This window comes from Mugil cephalus, chromosome 9 (genome assembly GCF_022458985.1).
Source record: "Mugil cephalus isolate CIBA_MC_2020 chromosome 9, CIBA_Mcephalus_1.1, whole genome shotgun sequence".
Taxonomy (NCBI): domain Eukaryota; kingdom Metazoa; phylum Chordata; class Actinopteri; order Mugiliformes; family Mugilidae; genus Mugil; species Mugil cephalus.
In genome coordinates, this window is record NC_061778.1 from 25,674,654 (window position 1) to 25,690,578 (window position 15,925).

Genomic DNA, 15,925 nt, shown 5'->3' on the forward strand with positions numbered 1-15,925 from the left:
ACTCACCTAGGTGACAAAAACGACCATACAATCCCGGAGAGCAGAAGCAGGCCCCGTACAGACGGTGACAGTGTCCATTGTTGGGGCAGTTGCACTTTCTTTTACAGTGCCTCCCGAAATAACCATTTGGGCAACCTGTGAGCAAGAATAAAGCCAGTGAATAATGCTACACTTTAGTTTAAAATGTGTGATAATCTAAATTTCATACTACTGCAATAACAAGAAGTTCCTCTACTATCCACCATTTGTAAGAAGATATGCATTTAAAGACAAACAGTACTTTGGCAAACACACAAAAGAATAATGTAGAGCACTGGTTCCTAAACTGGGGTCATGGTCCCTTCAATTTCCATTAAATTTTATTTATACTTCTTTCTCATTTTTTTGATGTTTCTTAAAATTTCATCTCAGTCAGTACCACTTAGTTTACTTTTATTTCCATTTGTGGTGAACTGTTTTTGTCGATGAGGCTCCGTTCTTTGACCTTTCTGCTCTCTCATAAGTCCAAGCCCTGCACAGAAAACCCAAGGAATGCAGAACAGAAACAAAGACCACCCCCAGACACATTGTGAAATATTATGGCTTTATTCTGTGTGACCATAAAGTCACGCTTGCACCAAAAGGCCAAAAGACATCAATGATTCACACTAAGGCGTCACCAGCTACTTGACTCTGGTGGATGTATTTGCTAGTGTGAGGACACTGAGTGTGTGTCTCGGCAGGAGAGTGTGTATACAAACCATCCTCGCAGAACAGGCCATGTACCCCGAGGGGGCACAAACACTTCCCAGTGACAGGTTCACACGAGCCTCCATTCTGACAGCGGCACAGACCGTTACAGGCCTGCCCATAGCTCCCCTGTGGACAAGCTGTAGAGAGAGGAGGAGGAGCATTCACATTTGAGCAAATACAGCATTACTTCATAAACTTTGGGAAATGTCTTCAGCACCGAGACACATATCCATATTTGAAAAAGAAAGAAAGCAGATGCAGTGAAACGTAGGGTTTATGCTCTAAGTCAGCAAACACTTTCACCTTCCATCCTCTCTTTCCTCATGGGGTGTGCTCTCCTGAATTTCCTAATCTCACTGGCCTTGTTAGTGATCCCGACATTAACCAGGTGGCTGCTTAACATGTGCTAAAGTGTTACAATCCATCAACGTTACGTCCACTTAAATTCCATGTCACACTTTTTTCCCATCAGTTTTACGTGACTCTAGAGGCAAATTAACCAAATTCAGCAGCACTGAAGTCTCGTAACATCAATGAAAATAAAATATTAATTAATATAGAGTGAAGAAGCAACAGGAATTAAGGCCATAGAGAATCAGTTACACTTGTGCGATCCACATAGAGAACACTTTGTTCAGACATTTTGATGGAGCATGTCAAATTAATATTAATACTTCCACAATATCGTGAAAAGTTGAGGTTACCTTTACAGTATACAATTCCAAACTATTTGCTAAGTATCTTAAAAGAGATTTTTTGATTGAGATGTGGATTTAACCTAAAAAAGAGCTAGAGCATACCAGTGAGGGCTGGAAGATTCTGAAGATTCTATACTATTATTATATTAATTAATTTTACTATATAAAACTAGAATCCTTGCACAAATGTACAAACTTCCCAAGTTGCAGATTCCTCGTATGTCTGTCCACTTTTCTAGGCCATTATAAAAAAAAATTGGCTTTTGACTTTTTGAATGTAAAATATCACATTATGATTGTTTTGTATTAGACATTTTTTCATGACATTTAGTGAAAATGAACATATGCATGTTTAGCCAATGCCATAAATCTGTCTTCATTCATCAGTCCAAAGGAACGTTTGTGGCAAATTTAAAGAAATTCCAAGAAAGGGATTTAGATACTGCTTGTACAGACATATGGACTCTCATACTGGTCTGTAAAATATGAGCTTCAGTCAGCAGGAGGTTCACCTTAGCATTAGGCAGGAAACAGCTATTTAGGCTCCATCCAAAAGCAACAAAATTATACATTGCGTCTCATTCATCTGCCCAAGAAAAGAAATGGAAAATAATTGGTAGTTTTGAACGACCATTTCTTTGGCTGACTTCTTGGAGTTTCTGTTACACTGAGTCCTGATTAGTATGGATTTTATGTTAGTTAACTGGCTGTAGTTTCTTATGATTGTGGTAATGATTTCTTATAATATTTGACCTTATCAAACTTTAAGTAAGAAAGCAAATGTATCTGTAATATGTCAGACCATTTCTTTAAAAATCTAGGGAGCTGAAGGATTTATTCTGTGGAGTGGATGTATGGAAGAACTACCCAAAATCATAATCTCTTTAACCACGTCTTTTGCCACCGAGGAAGCATAATAAGATGCACAAAATGAGTATAAAGTTAAGCCTATCAAACTGGGTTAGACAAAGTTGAAGGTTCCTTCTTGGACCAATAACTTTTTTAGTTATAGACCACTATGTTGTTGCCTGCAGCAACATTGACTGAAAATGTTGTCCAGACCCATCACCTTCAGGGTGTGCCTCTGAACACTGCCACCTCAGGCGTGCGTCTTCTAAAAGGAACACATTGCTTCTAACACACTTATCCCAAGTGACTCTGCTCCTATGACTACCAGTCAGACTCAGGTTCAGACCAAAGACAGCCATTAATCACAGAGCAGGATGGGAACAATGGAGCCTTGCTTTCTAAACCAGTAGCGGACACCCTTGGCCTCAGGCTGTGCTCTTGCTGTGGGCCCTGGCCACAGTCCAGTAGCAGACAGATTGATTCCCCTGGACCCCTTGTATTCTGGAGCCCATAAACAAGCCACCCTCCCACACAGAGGGAGCAGACAGGTTTTGAAACATGGCCCTGGATCGATGCACACTGGGAGCTATGTCATCTCTTTCTTAAACTAGACCATATTGCTATAGGTAATTCAAACAGACCATGAGAAGGACGCACCTTCAGGGAAAAGTCAGGTTGTGTGTACATATGTGGCTGTGTCCTGGAACACTATCCACATGTCATGAATGTGATCTGAACATTATAGTCTCATCAGTGGCAGCTGGTGGTGAAGTCTGGTAGGTGGGCTAACAAATGCATGATACCAATTAAATAGTTAACACAGCAGCAAAAGGAACATCACCTACAATACACACAGTTACATCAATTACAGATACACTATACTTTTTTAAATCACCCCTTAATGACAAGCTGCGACTCAAATCAAAGAAAACAATGTGGAGTTTGAACCTGAGACAGTAGAATATCACAATACAAGATAAGATCACACTTTATTGATCCACACTGGGGAGATTCTGAAAAGTTTGCTTGGAGGATGCGGGCATCGATCCCGCTACCTCTTGCATGCTAAGCAAGCGCTCTACCATTTGAGCTAATCCCCCATATGGAACGATTTTGTTCAAGCTATTCGCCCATATGAAAACACTAAAAGGCGAATGGAATGATAAATCAAAACAACCAGCAAGAGGTGATGCTAGAGAGGGATCGATTTCATTTTACCCTCAATTACCTGCAAGGTGTTGTCCTATTCAGTCACTTCTTCATGCATAATCATAAGGCTGATATTTAAAACAGACATTTTTAACAGTTTGTGTTTTCATGCAAAATATGTGAAATAAAAAAGTGCAACTTCTGAGAAATTTTAACAAAATATTAAATAACTTTAATTATGTAGCTTTAGCTGAAACTCTTCACTTACTGAAACTATGACAACCAACATTGCACTATTGAAAACATTAGTGCAAGGATGAGTCTGTCCAGACCGGGACTTGAACCCCAATGTCCCATGTGGATTTCTAATTTTGTCCAACAAACGTTTCAAATTCACAATTCCTGGTTGGCTCCATGGCGTATCTCCTCCAAAAAGCAAGTAGGGAAAACAGAGCAGTGAATTTTCAGCTACACTTCGTCGTTAACCAGTCATTTCGTTCAAACCGAGAAACACGAAACTTACGATTTTGTCCTTTGTCCCTTTGAGTTATTTGAAGTTTCTTAACTTCCAACTTTTCCTCCAAGGACATAGAGGAAAATGGATTAGAAATCAAGTATCCACCTGGTTCATGCTAACGCCGCTATAGCTGATCTTCTTCTCCCTCTGGCACCAGCAGCACTTTTGACAGATCAGTCAATAGTCTGAGAGCTGACTGGATTAAACCCAAATGATCAGTGAATGATGGGGGCGTGACATGACACCTGTCAATCACTTACAAGAATGAAATGAATGAAAGTGGACTGTAAGCACTGGGGCTGAAAAAACTCAGCCCGTTTAGAGATATTCTATATTTTTCTATATATTCTGTTGCAACCATTTGTTTCACCAAAATTGAAAGCAATCCGTTTAAAAATAATTGTATCATCTTTTTTGTGTGCTTAGCCCTATTAGCCCATTTATACCAGCTGTCCCTGAGTGTCATGATTCGTCATGGCAGCCCCTCCTTTCCCTGTGTGTGTTGTCAGTCTTCCCCTGTCTGTTTGATCTACACGTTTGTCGCCCCGGTCTGTGTTCTGTGTGTGTGCACTGGGCATGGCTACTCTCCTCCAGCCCCAGGTGTCTCATTCACTCATCAAGACTCTCTCCATAAATACCTGCTGTGGTCGCTTATACAACAGACCAGTATGACATTCAATCATCACATCTATGTCTCAAATTTCTACAATTGTCAAACAACTGCTAGTTTTTGTTGTAAAGAATAGTTTTAACACTCAGTACCTAAATGCAAAGGCAGATTAACAATCCTTACTCTCATTGCAGATGAGCCCCGTCCAGCCGGGTGAACAATCACATCGGTCTCTGTTTTCACTGCACGCTCCATTTGCACAGTCTTCACAGCTCACACTGCACTCATCCCCAAATGAGCCATCTAGACACACTGAAAAAAAGAGAAATGGTCTGAGTCTGAGAATTTCCTTTTCACAGCAAGTGCTCTTAAGATTTAATAGGAACTAATATTGATTTGACCAGACATGTAGGTCAGTTTCATTATTTTTGCTGTTTACCGTACCTATGTGGCTGTCCAGTCTAAGCTCACCCCTTCGCTCTCTCTGGATCTCTAATTCTTTTTCATTGTCACCAGTATGACTACTGTCAACATCATCATCATCATCATCACCGCCGTCATAACGGGAGTGCAGGGCTGCTGTGTACTGCAGGAGCTGAGGAGCCCTAAGGAACAGTAGGTCTGGTAATCTGTCATCTTCCAGCTGCTCCTCCTCCTCTTCCTCATATTCCTCTTCCTCCTCCAGATCTCTGCCGTACAGAGCTACACACAACATCAGGGTCGTGATAAAATGCCTCATTTCTGTTCATTGTTCAATATTAAATAGAGCCAGAAACACAACTGTTACTCACAGATGCATGAGTGCTGGTCCTGATCCAAGCGGAATCCCAGTCTACAAAAACACTCATATGTTCCCAGGGTGTTGACGCAGTAGTGTTCACAGCCTGAGGTCTCTGCCAGGCACTCATCGACGTCTAACAGAAGAAAATGCAAATAAAGCTCACACAGAATAAAGATTAAAGAATAAAACATGATTCACATGTAGCATTAGATGCAGGTTGTTTGTGACACATTAGTCTGTGGTGGACAGGTGGCGTTGAAGTAAGCTCAGGTTCACCTTGTGAGTTCTTTCACTTTACCCTATTGTCTTTGTTGGATTTAAAATCTTCATCCCCTCCGGCAATACACTGTAACTTAGCTCATTTGTGAGCTAAAAAGTTCTGGTTTTTGTTATGGAATGGCCTTGAAAGCCTTAATTTCCTAGCAATCACGTTGCAAATGTGCTTTAGGAATCTGCGTCCTGCACAGCTTTTCCACAACACAGAAAACAATAAAAAGCACCAGACCAGGTAATCTGCTAACAATCGTTGCTCTCTTACCATCGCAGCCGCAGCCATCTGGGTTTAGTCTGTGGCCAGCTCTGCAGCTGCACTCATAGCCGCCTGGGTAGTTTCTACAGAAGTGGCTGCAGCAGGACTCCTCACTGATGCACTCATTACTGTCTGAGGAAGGCAAAAAAACGTTAGAGAGCTTGTCTTTATCATGTCGATAGCCTGAAAGACAGAAGCAGAGAATCAAGAAGGGGAATAAAGAAGTCAGAGCCATTGATAGGAGGTCTTACCTACACAGGTCTTCCTGTCTTGGTCCAGCTGATAGCCATGGTTGCAAGAGCAGAGCGGACCATTGGTGGTGTGTTCACAATGATGAGAGCAACCTCCATTGTTCTTCTCACAGCTGTTCACAATCTCCATCTCAATGCCTGGATGTGAAGGGGTAAAACCATACGTAGGGTACACAAGCAGAGCTGAACCATAGGGACAATGCTGTGTGGCATTTCTAGCTAATGGGACTTATTTTGGTTTGTCCCACAGTAGAAATTACTGGCAATAGATGAGAAGAGGAATAAATCCATTATGAAGCACAGAGTTGGGGTAGAGTTTTACATTATGATTATGATATTAGAAGGGTGAAACATGTTTCTATCTGCTTTCTAAGTGCTTGACCTACATGCTGTAGCTAATAGGAATGTAAAGAATTTAGAGTGGACATGGATTTGGATGTTTTCTATGAGGTGTGTCACCTCATCCGTGTTCCATATGACTCCTTAAAACCCATGATGTTTTCAAGGAGAGGAAAATTCATGAATTGCAAGCATGCATGTAAATTAAAGGCCAGCAGCACTGTGTCAGAGTTCTATTTGTGTTTCTTTTGCAGTCATGAAGTGAAAAATAATTCAAGAATGTTTAACTATTTAATATTCCTTATCCAGCTGTTTCTCTTTCCTGGTAACGCTGGAGTGCAGACACATTAGAATGGAGGCACACAAGAAACTAAAAACACTGATAAGTTTTATATAAACAGAGGAAAAAAGTTTGTCACCATAAAAATCAATTGTTAATGTATAGTTGCAGTGTTGCAAAATGAAATTATAAGCTACGTGTTTGTCGTCTCGACTTGACAGTTGATTTGATTTTCTTATTTTAAAAAAATGACAAAAATACCCACCCTGCAGCAGGAGGAATGTGTGAATTGATTACATTTCAACTGTCTTTACTTACGGTAGCACTGTTTGCCATCAGCACCGAGTTCAAAACCCGGATGACACACGCAGCTAAAGGAACCCAGCATGTTGACACAACCGTGGGAGCACTTGGCGAGGCTGGAACTGCACTCATCAATGTCTGAAGGAGTGAGACACAGATGAACAGATGCTGCAGATAAGGACAGGCACACAAAATTAAAAGGAAAACAAAACTTACTTGAGCTTAGGTCGTGATGGCAAAAAGATTGTGTCAAAGACCTCATCATTAACACAATTGTATGTCTAAAGGTCACAGTAAAGGTCCAGAACATTTCAGTGTTCTTAGAATTGATATGCTTTCTTGACCTCATTATCTACCAGAAATAAATATCCTGACCCTCTTCTCCAAGTAGAAGTTGAGACTTAAAATACATAAGACACACACAAACCTAGAGTCCTTTTATGATATATTTATGATATATTTTAGCTGTCAGGTTATATGGATCAGTAGAGGTAGATATGAAGAGAAATAAGTAACTGACTGCAGCAAAGGTTAAATCCTCTAACCTCTAATCCTCTAAACTGTGCAGCCACGTAAAAGATGTTTGATTTCTGAAAAGACTTTGTCAGTGTTCAGGTTACTTTACTCTCCTCTCTAGGTTGAGCAGAGGAAGCGTACAATGGATCGTGGTTGTTTTGTGAGCGTTTCATGGAGAAGAACGCAATATTTGGTATGGAACAGGACCGCTGTGTGCGTGTGTGTGATTCCTTCACACCTTCACACTTCTTGCCATCTCCAGCCAGAGTAAAACCAGGTCTGCAGCTGCAGTGAACTCGGCCGTCCTCAGGAACACACAGCTGCTCACAGCCTCCGTTCCTCTCCTCACAGGGGTCTCTCACTAACACACCCACACACACACAAACAGAGAAACAAAACAAAAGACGCACATACACAAAATCAAAAGCCAGGTCAGCTAACCCGAGAGCTTTTTGAGGAAAGTTTTAATCCTCAGTTCCAGAGTAATGTGTAAATTTAACTTGCGTGCGTGCTACCTCTGATTCTCAGATTGATGTGAGATTTGTGAGATCAATAGAAGAGAAAGTTATGATACTCAAAATATTGAGAATACAAAAAAATGATGAAATTAGATTTTATAGGTAATGGCAATGTTAAAAACGTAAACATGTATTGCACAAGGTTAAAAACAGATTAAACAGAATCAGCATCATAGCAGCATATAATACGTTGACAGATTTGGACTGTAGCGTGTTGGAGTTCAGGGTGGTGATGGCTCTCAGAAAGAAACGTTTTTTCAGTCCATTTATCCGAGCTCTGATGTATTTGTAGCACCTCCTACAGGGGAACAGCTGAAACAGCTGAGAACTGGGGTTTGAACTGTCCTTCATGACATTGCGAGCTCTGCAGAGGCACCGTGTGGTCTAGATCCATCCGGGAGGGGAGGGGGCAGCCTTGCTCTGTACGCACCGGTGCAGCTCCCGTACCATGTGGACACACATCAGCAGGCTCTCAGTGGAGGAGTGGTAGAAGGCCAGCAGCAGCTTCCTGTCTAGGTTGTTCTTCCTTGAGTACTCTCAGGAAATGGAGACACTGCTGAGCCTTCTTTATGAGAGCGGAGATGTTTACATGTTCCCCCTCCAGCACTTTCTTTTGCAAAAGGCTCCTGATCAGAAGGAGCATCTAGGATAACAGGTGAAACGTCTTCAAGGAAGTCCATTTTTTATGTTAATTGTTTATATTCACCATGAAGAAGACATGACTGAATGAGAAGCTTAATAAATCTGTGACAGACGGTGAAATACAGGTGGTTCATCACCTGCCAAGTTTTCTTTTTCTTTTTTTATAGGTGCTTGCCCTTTTCCAAACAGTTTCCAAGGATGAGACGACTCCCAGACGACTCTGTGTAACAAACCATCTGCTGCCTCAGGTTCATATTGAGAAACTGCACAGAAACAGCTTCCCATCCGGAAAATCTGGTTATGATATCTAAAGATCCCTAGTAAAACATTTTGAAATCCTGCAGTTTCCAAAGCTACTTCAATGGTTTCAAACACAGAACCTTCTTGCTGTGAGGCATCAGTGCTAACCACCACACTGCTGTGCCACCACCATAAGAAGCAGCCAAATCATTATTGTGCTGTCACTTGGTTCATGTTGCAGCTCAGGACGATAACCTGCTTTAGTGACATAAGTGTATTTATCCAATAGATTATGAAATACAGTATTCAAACCATGACGGGTTATGATCAGTGTTGTTGGGTAGTGACTTACATTTACAGTGCCTCCCATCTCTCCTTAGCTGGTAGTTCTTACGACATTCACATTTGTAGCGGTTGTTCCCCATGTCCACACACCTGTGTTCACATCCACCATTCAGCACCGCACAAGACTTCACAGCTTTAAAGTAAACCAGACAGAAGTATACAGTAAATGATGAATAGGCATATCCAATTACAGATTTAACGGCAGTGAAACTTACATCAGTTATAGCAATTCACAAAGGACAACAGGTATAATTGAATTAGTTGGCAATCCCAAATGGTTTTCACGGCTCAAAATCCACAGCCGTATAACCATGGAAAACACTTGGGTAAAGGCAGGAAAGTGATGTTCAGTCCAGGTCCAATGAATATCCCTGGTTACTTTTTAATGATCTTTCCATCCTCCTATTCCTGTGACTTAATGATGTGCCAAATCTGAATATTAGCCGTACGCCTTGGGTGCTCTAAACGCAGACATGAGGACACAGGGCAGCTGTAAAACTGAAAGAACGGCTGTTTTTTAGCACTGATGACTTCAGCAGACACAATTAGCCATCCCGCTGCCTCCATACGTATCCCTTTAACACGAAGCTGTTGGCAAATGAGAGTATTGAGAAATATGCAGAGGAATACAGAGGAACCTGAGGAATACAAATTTTCAGCAGGAATGAAACTCTCTCATTACCAGCAGGTTTTATGGTGCTAAAAGAGAGACAAAAGTATTTTACCACCTCACCTATTACCTTATAAATCATGTCAATACCTCTCACAAGATTACTACAGAATATTCAGTGAGCCTCGACATTGTACTCATAAGTACTATTTTTATAGATTTATGTGCAGATATTCCCCATGTGCTCTTTCTCACTGGACAAGGCCACTTTAGAAACAAACCGAGAGTGTGTCGAACAAGTCTCCCAGGAACCAAAATGGACCACATGTTCGCTGCAGGCCACTAACCTCTGGCCACGTGGGAAAAACTCATACGCTCCTGCAGCCAGGGTTAATGGTAGCGTTAATACATTGATAATCTATAATATTTGTGTCAGTTAAGTGTTAAAATAAAAGAGAAAACTGAATACTAAATATTTTTGATATACTGTATAGCAGAGACTGATGCCATATTCTTGTCTATCGGTTTAAGTACAAATTTCAAACATGATAAATTAAAAAGACATAGAGATTAAATGACATTGAGTTCACTTAGGGACTGCTACCAACCTTAGTCTGTACCGTTTATAAAAGTTGATTCAATGGGTCTTATAGTGCAGTACTATAAGAACTCCAAAAGTCAGTCTGTTTTTGCTGATGGTACTTGTGCATTGAGTTTTCATGCTCAGCTAACTGGCTGCTGGCTCCAGGAATAGAAAACAAGGAGAGTGATATCAATGTTTTCATCTCACTCTTGGCAAGAAAGCCAGTAGTAAAAAAGTCAAAGTATGTTTTTAAGAGCTAATTTACTCTAATCACATTACAGGTTTATTGTGATGATGTGGGAAAAGTCAGTGTGTTGGGACGGGTAGAAGAAAATAATCAGCATAAATACTTTGGTTTACTGCTTACCGATACAGGTCCGACCGTCGTTGTGCATGCGGAATCCTTCACTGCACTCACAGTGGTAAGAGCCTGGTGTGTTGACACATGTTTGTTGGCATCCTCCGTTGAGTTCCTCGCACTCATTTACGTCTGAACACACATATCAACACACAAACACATACAACATGACGTTAGTTATATCTGTTCATGCATGATTTATTTGTGTATCAGGAACTCTGTGCAAAACTACGAACCACTTCTTAAAGATTCTTAAAGATCTGACTTGTGAGAAAGGCCGGCCTGCCTCTGACTGTGTGAAGCATTTCGTTTACGAGCATGCTAGTTAGGAATACAGCCAATTTAGAAGCCCACATAAACAGCTTCTGTTCTTTAATCTTGTTTTGGATCATAAACTGGAGCTTCGCTGGACAATGACACACAGACAATCTTGGCGATTGCGGGAAAACAACGAAACCCTAAATTGAGCATTCAATAAATGATGCATTTAATACATCCTTTATAAAATCTCACATCCAGCCTTGAGGTGGTCTAATTAAGCATTCCATTTGCAGTGAGCCAAAACCAGGAAATTGGAAAGCAATTGAATTAGCAAATAAAGAGTTGAATTACAACACTATTTCAAGTTAGAGGAAACATAAAACCTCATATTAATATACAAACATTACGTTTCCATAGATTCTCTCTATATTGGCAAGTTAATGCAGCTTTCAAGACACTGAACAGCCACTTGCTACAGCAGCAATTCCACAGTGACTCTGTGCTCTGACTGGAAACTCTGCTTATGTGGCAGTGTGCATGCAATCAATTTGTTTCCTGCACAGCTCCTCAGTAGAGGGTCCATATGGCTGCATGTGTGTCTGACTCAGTCTTCTGTCCCACGGACACAGAAGCAAGCTGTCAACATACCTGAACACCCCATTCAAGGACAATCAGCCTTTACTACACATCTGGACAACACATCACACATCCTCCTAACCTCCTCCCAGTTGTCGTCTCTGACTTTTCCACTCACACTTGTGGTGACAGTAGAGATGTGTGCAGTAAATTGTTGCAATATTTTTATTTTTTTAAGGAACATGTGTTTCAGTTTATTTGAGCTAGCACAACACTACCGTTCCTCTGAGGTCAGAGCGCTTCCCAAGCGGTGCAAATATTACAAATCACTTTTTAACAGATTGCGTGTCTATGTTCATTTTCTCTTTTTGCATTCTCGCCTCTCTGGTACGCTCGTGGGAACAGCCCTCTCCAAAATGATCTCAAATCTGTTGTAATGATGTTGTGTCTATTAACTGAGCTAAGAGGAGGAGGGGTGTCAAAGTGCAGGCCTTGCCGCATTAAAAGAAGTCTTTATGAATCCCACTCAGAAGATTAGCATGATCAAGTCAAGGAAATGAATACTTTGTGCCAGTTTATCTCGACAACTTCATGAAACCAGTGCTCATTATACGACTGCCTGTGAACTGGTGCTCTTTTGTAGTTTAAAACACAGAGTTATTGTGGAGAAGGCACAGCATGCATAACAACAGACGCAGAGGGAGGATTGTCGAGGTTAATATACTTATACTCCTCATGTGAAAGGGTTTCAACGGGCGACATACAATGGCAGCTTTTCACCCTTGGGTGAGGTGGTGCGTGCGGGAGCAGGGCAGTGAGTGGTGGTGGTGCTGGAGGTCAGGGGGCAAGAGGTCTGAACAGTATCGTGTATCTGGCTCTAAGCTGAGCTGCTGAGCCAGCGTCTACAATTAGACAAAGTGGCACAGTGAACGTGTGGGAGCACTGCTTTAGTGACACAAAAGGAACAAATTCAACAGGTGGTCAGAATGCTACAACAACAGAAACTAAAGAGGAAACGCTGAAACACAGTGTTTGAAAGGTATTTTTTTAAAACGTTGTCTACAGTTAGAATGTCCGTGTGGTTAGTGCGTCCACTGCATGTCAGCTGCCTTTTAGTCATCAGTGATATGGTCTGTCAATTTCAAACCTAAAAAACAAACCAATGCACGGGGACAGAACAGTGACAAATCTTAACAATAAACTAAATGTGTAGGGAGAGTTGCAGCTGTGCAGAAGGATAGGTTTCAAACATCTTCAACTTTAAAAAAAAAAAAAAATTCACCCTTTCAAATGATGGCATTAGCTTAACATCGTACAGCTCTTGTCTCACTTTGGTCTCGGTTCCCATCAGTGCCACTGATGTCTTTAAAAGTCACATAAAACAGAGTCCAGAAGCAACTGTGTTTTTGTTTCTGTTATAGTTTAAAGTCAAACTCTCTGTCTTTCCCATAAATACGACCACACGTACAATTCCCATAAAAGAAGAACTTCACAGCTGCTGAAGTTGCTTCCGTTTGACTTCTCCAGTTCTCCTCTAAGGCTTTAAATTATTACACAGTGACAATATCCTGTCTTAGAGGTTAGAGGTCAGGGGCACTTGTTCACACCTGTAGCTCTTAAGAACAAATGGGCCACAGCGCCCGACACTGCATGTTGTCCAAGAAGGGTTTTAGAAAGCAGCATTGCCAGTGTTGCTGTTCATTACAGTTTGAAGTCTAGACGGATAAGTAGGCTGTAAGTAGGTCAACATTCGGCAGAGAATTTAAATGTAACCCTAACATTAAGAAATACTTTTGCAGAATTTATTCCCACTGATGGGCTTCAACTAATATTTAGCTTACATTCATTTTACATGAATGTAAGCAGCACAGTGAACATGTGGGAGCACTGCTTTACTGAAAACTGGACAAAATAACGAATATATATATATATTTAGCGTGACAGAGTAAAACTGTCATAGGCTTGTGTTTTATCATGTATACTAAAGTAAAGGTAAGTATTAAGAGTACACTGCAGGGTGTGTGACCACTAGTGGGCTGTGAGTTATTTTACTGTGAATGGAAAATGCTCAACAGATCTGCAAGGCACTGGTCATGTAAATGACTGTGTCAGCAGCCTACTCTGATACTGTGCCTTTATAGATGCTCTGCTGTAGATGAAGGTAAACAGATAAATACATAACATACAGTGTTGATGTAAAGATTAAAGTAAGGGTGAAGTAAAAAATAATAATAGAGGTGATGTGACTGATGCGTCTGTTCTACCAGAGCTAGAGACAGATGATAATTCATCAGTCAGATTGATATTATTTTCATTAGAAACTTTAACTTAACTGTTTACATGAAGCATCAATATGTTCCAGACGGAGAAATTTCTCCCCCAACGTTAGTGACAACACTGAAGTAATAATGGGAGGAGACAACCATGGTGGAGCCACGCTTTCAGCCTCATAGATTCCAGCTTTGCTCTTCTTTTCAAACGAATGCATCTTTCAAACACTGCCAGACTTCTGTCCCTCCTGGAAACTCTTCATGGCGTCTGATATTTAGCCCACGAGGAAGGAACATGCACAGAAAGAATGTCTTTGTTCCATCTAGAGAGGAACAATCAGATCAAGCCTTTACAGGGTCCTGAATGAATGGATTATCAGTGGTTTACACCGCCCCACAAATGTCTCCTGATCGCTGCAGTCCGTTCTGATTTAGGTGGTTACGAGAATTATAAATGGAATACTACTGCCTATGTAAAAACCCTGTCACTGTCATCATATGGAATGTCAAAAAGATAATATATATTCATCGCACTGAATAAACTGAACAGAATTACTTAATTACTAGTACCAAGACTGAAGATAAATTGAGGCAGGAAAGTGCTGCACCACAGAAGTGAACATGATAAATGTTCTCTTTCAAGTCTAGACGGACAACAATATAAATAAAGTTTTTATGATGGACAGCTAGCAAGTTTCCTGCAAAACTAAGACCTACAGTAGATTGCACTAAACTCTTAAAATCTTACCAGAGGGGAAAAACCATATAGTACGCATTACTTTGGGTATATTGGTTTGATAAAACACCAGTCCTCTTCAGCATCAACTGCATCCTTAGCTGGGCAGACAGTCTAATAAAGTCTGTCTGCGTTTGTGTACACAAGCTATGTCCAGATGTCCGTCTTACCGTGACAGGCCTTGCCATCTGGCCCCAGTCTACTGCCTTCAGGACATTTGCAGTAGTAGCTGCCAATGGTGTTGCAACAGTACCCCTCACAGCCGCCTTCACCCACTTCACATTCGTTAACATCTGAAAGAAAGGGATTAAAGGGTTCACTAACAGAATGCACACTCCACAAAACGCCGCAGCTGAAACAATTGTGAGGAGGAAAAGGTTCGGAGCACCCTTTCAGTTAACCTTTCACACGCTTCGCAGGGTTCCTTTCTGGGTTGTTTGGTTCTTTCTTTTTTTAGAACAATGAGAATTACTGGTATTGAGTTTTTACTTATTACGGCTTTATCAGGATCCAGCTGCCTCGCAAGGCAATATCTGTGACAGAAATGACGCCTATGCCATGATGTAAAACCTCACGATCAAAATAATTCTGTTGAAAAGGAAGAAAAGGAAAACATATACCTTGAATCTCCCTACATTTTGTATTCTGCCAGCTTAATTATTATAACTGTGACGCTTTAGGAACAACTCAAAAAAACATGAACAGGGCAGGATGTTGAACTATATCCCGAACTGATGGAGTATCTGTGGGATGACACAGAGGCCCCTCTCCTCAACTCCAAGGCCCCCACATTTTGTTGTTATTTTATTTCCACACAAGATTGATCAGTGGCTAAGGATTTATAACAAGAAAGGTCTGCTGCTCTCTACTGACAGCATTCAGATGTCAAGCTTAGGTGAAAGTTCATGTAGGAATTTCTATATCACAACTTTCATCCAACTGCTCGCCTCACTCCTAAGCCTGCGTATTGCGTAACCCCCTCCTCTCCATCTCCACCTCTCCATGGTCATCTTAGACATTTTTCATCAGAGGTCTCATCCAGTTGGCTGCCAATGTCATCTGCTTCTCCACCACCAACATTTAGACAGTCATTATCTACTTTCTGGGATTCACACTATCACACTTTTGAATTTATCGCTCTTCTGAGTCAAGTCATTCCCCTGAATGTTCATGTTTCCTGGATGAATATTCATTCAGGTCCCACTTGATTTCATCTAACTGAAACTGTTTCT

At 41.0% G+C, this 15,925-nt stretch overlaps 1 protein-coding gene and 1 non-coding gene across 3 annotated transcripts in view; both read right to left on the reverse strand.

The window, feature by feature from the left end:
• The window catches only part of megf6 (multiple EGF like domains 6), a 57,497-nt gene that overhangs the window by 22,806 nt on the left and 18,766 nt on the right, over positions 1-15,925 (reverse strand). For both annotated transcript variants that reach the window (XM_047593652.1, XM_047593653.1), the window contains exons 5-16: positions 14,864-14,986; positions 10,860-10,982; positions 9,307-9,432; positions 7,793-7,915; positions 7,054-7,176; positions 6,117-6,254; positions 5,875-5,997; positions 5,347-5,469; positions 5,000-5,257; positions 4,739-4,867; positions 741-869; positions 7-135 (exon numbers count right to left, since the gene is read on the reverse strand). In XM_047593652.1, coding sequence (XP_047449608.1) covers positions 7-135; positions 741-869; positions 4,739-4,867; positions 5,000-5,257; positions 5,347-5,469; positions 5,875-5,997; positions 6,117-6,254; positions 7,054-7,176; positions 7,793-7,915; positions 9,307-9,432; positions 10,860-10,982; positions 14,864-14,986 — 1,647 coding nt within the window. The remainder of the gene's footprint in view (positions 1-6; positions 136-740; positions 870-4,738; positions 4,868-4,999; positions 5,258-5,346; positions 5,470-5,874; positions 5,998-6,116; positions 6,255-7,053; positions 7,177-7,792; positions 7,916-9,306; positions 9,433-10,859; positions 10,983-14,863; positions 14,987-15,925) is intronic.
• Positions 3,307-3,379, reverse strand: trnaa-agc. The gene has a single exon. It is a non-coding gene; the product is annotated as a tRNA-Ala (tRNA).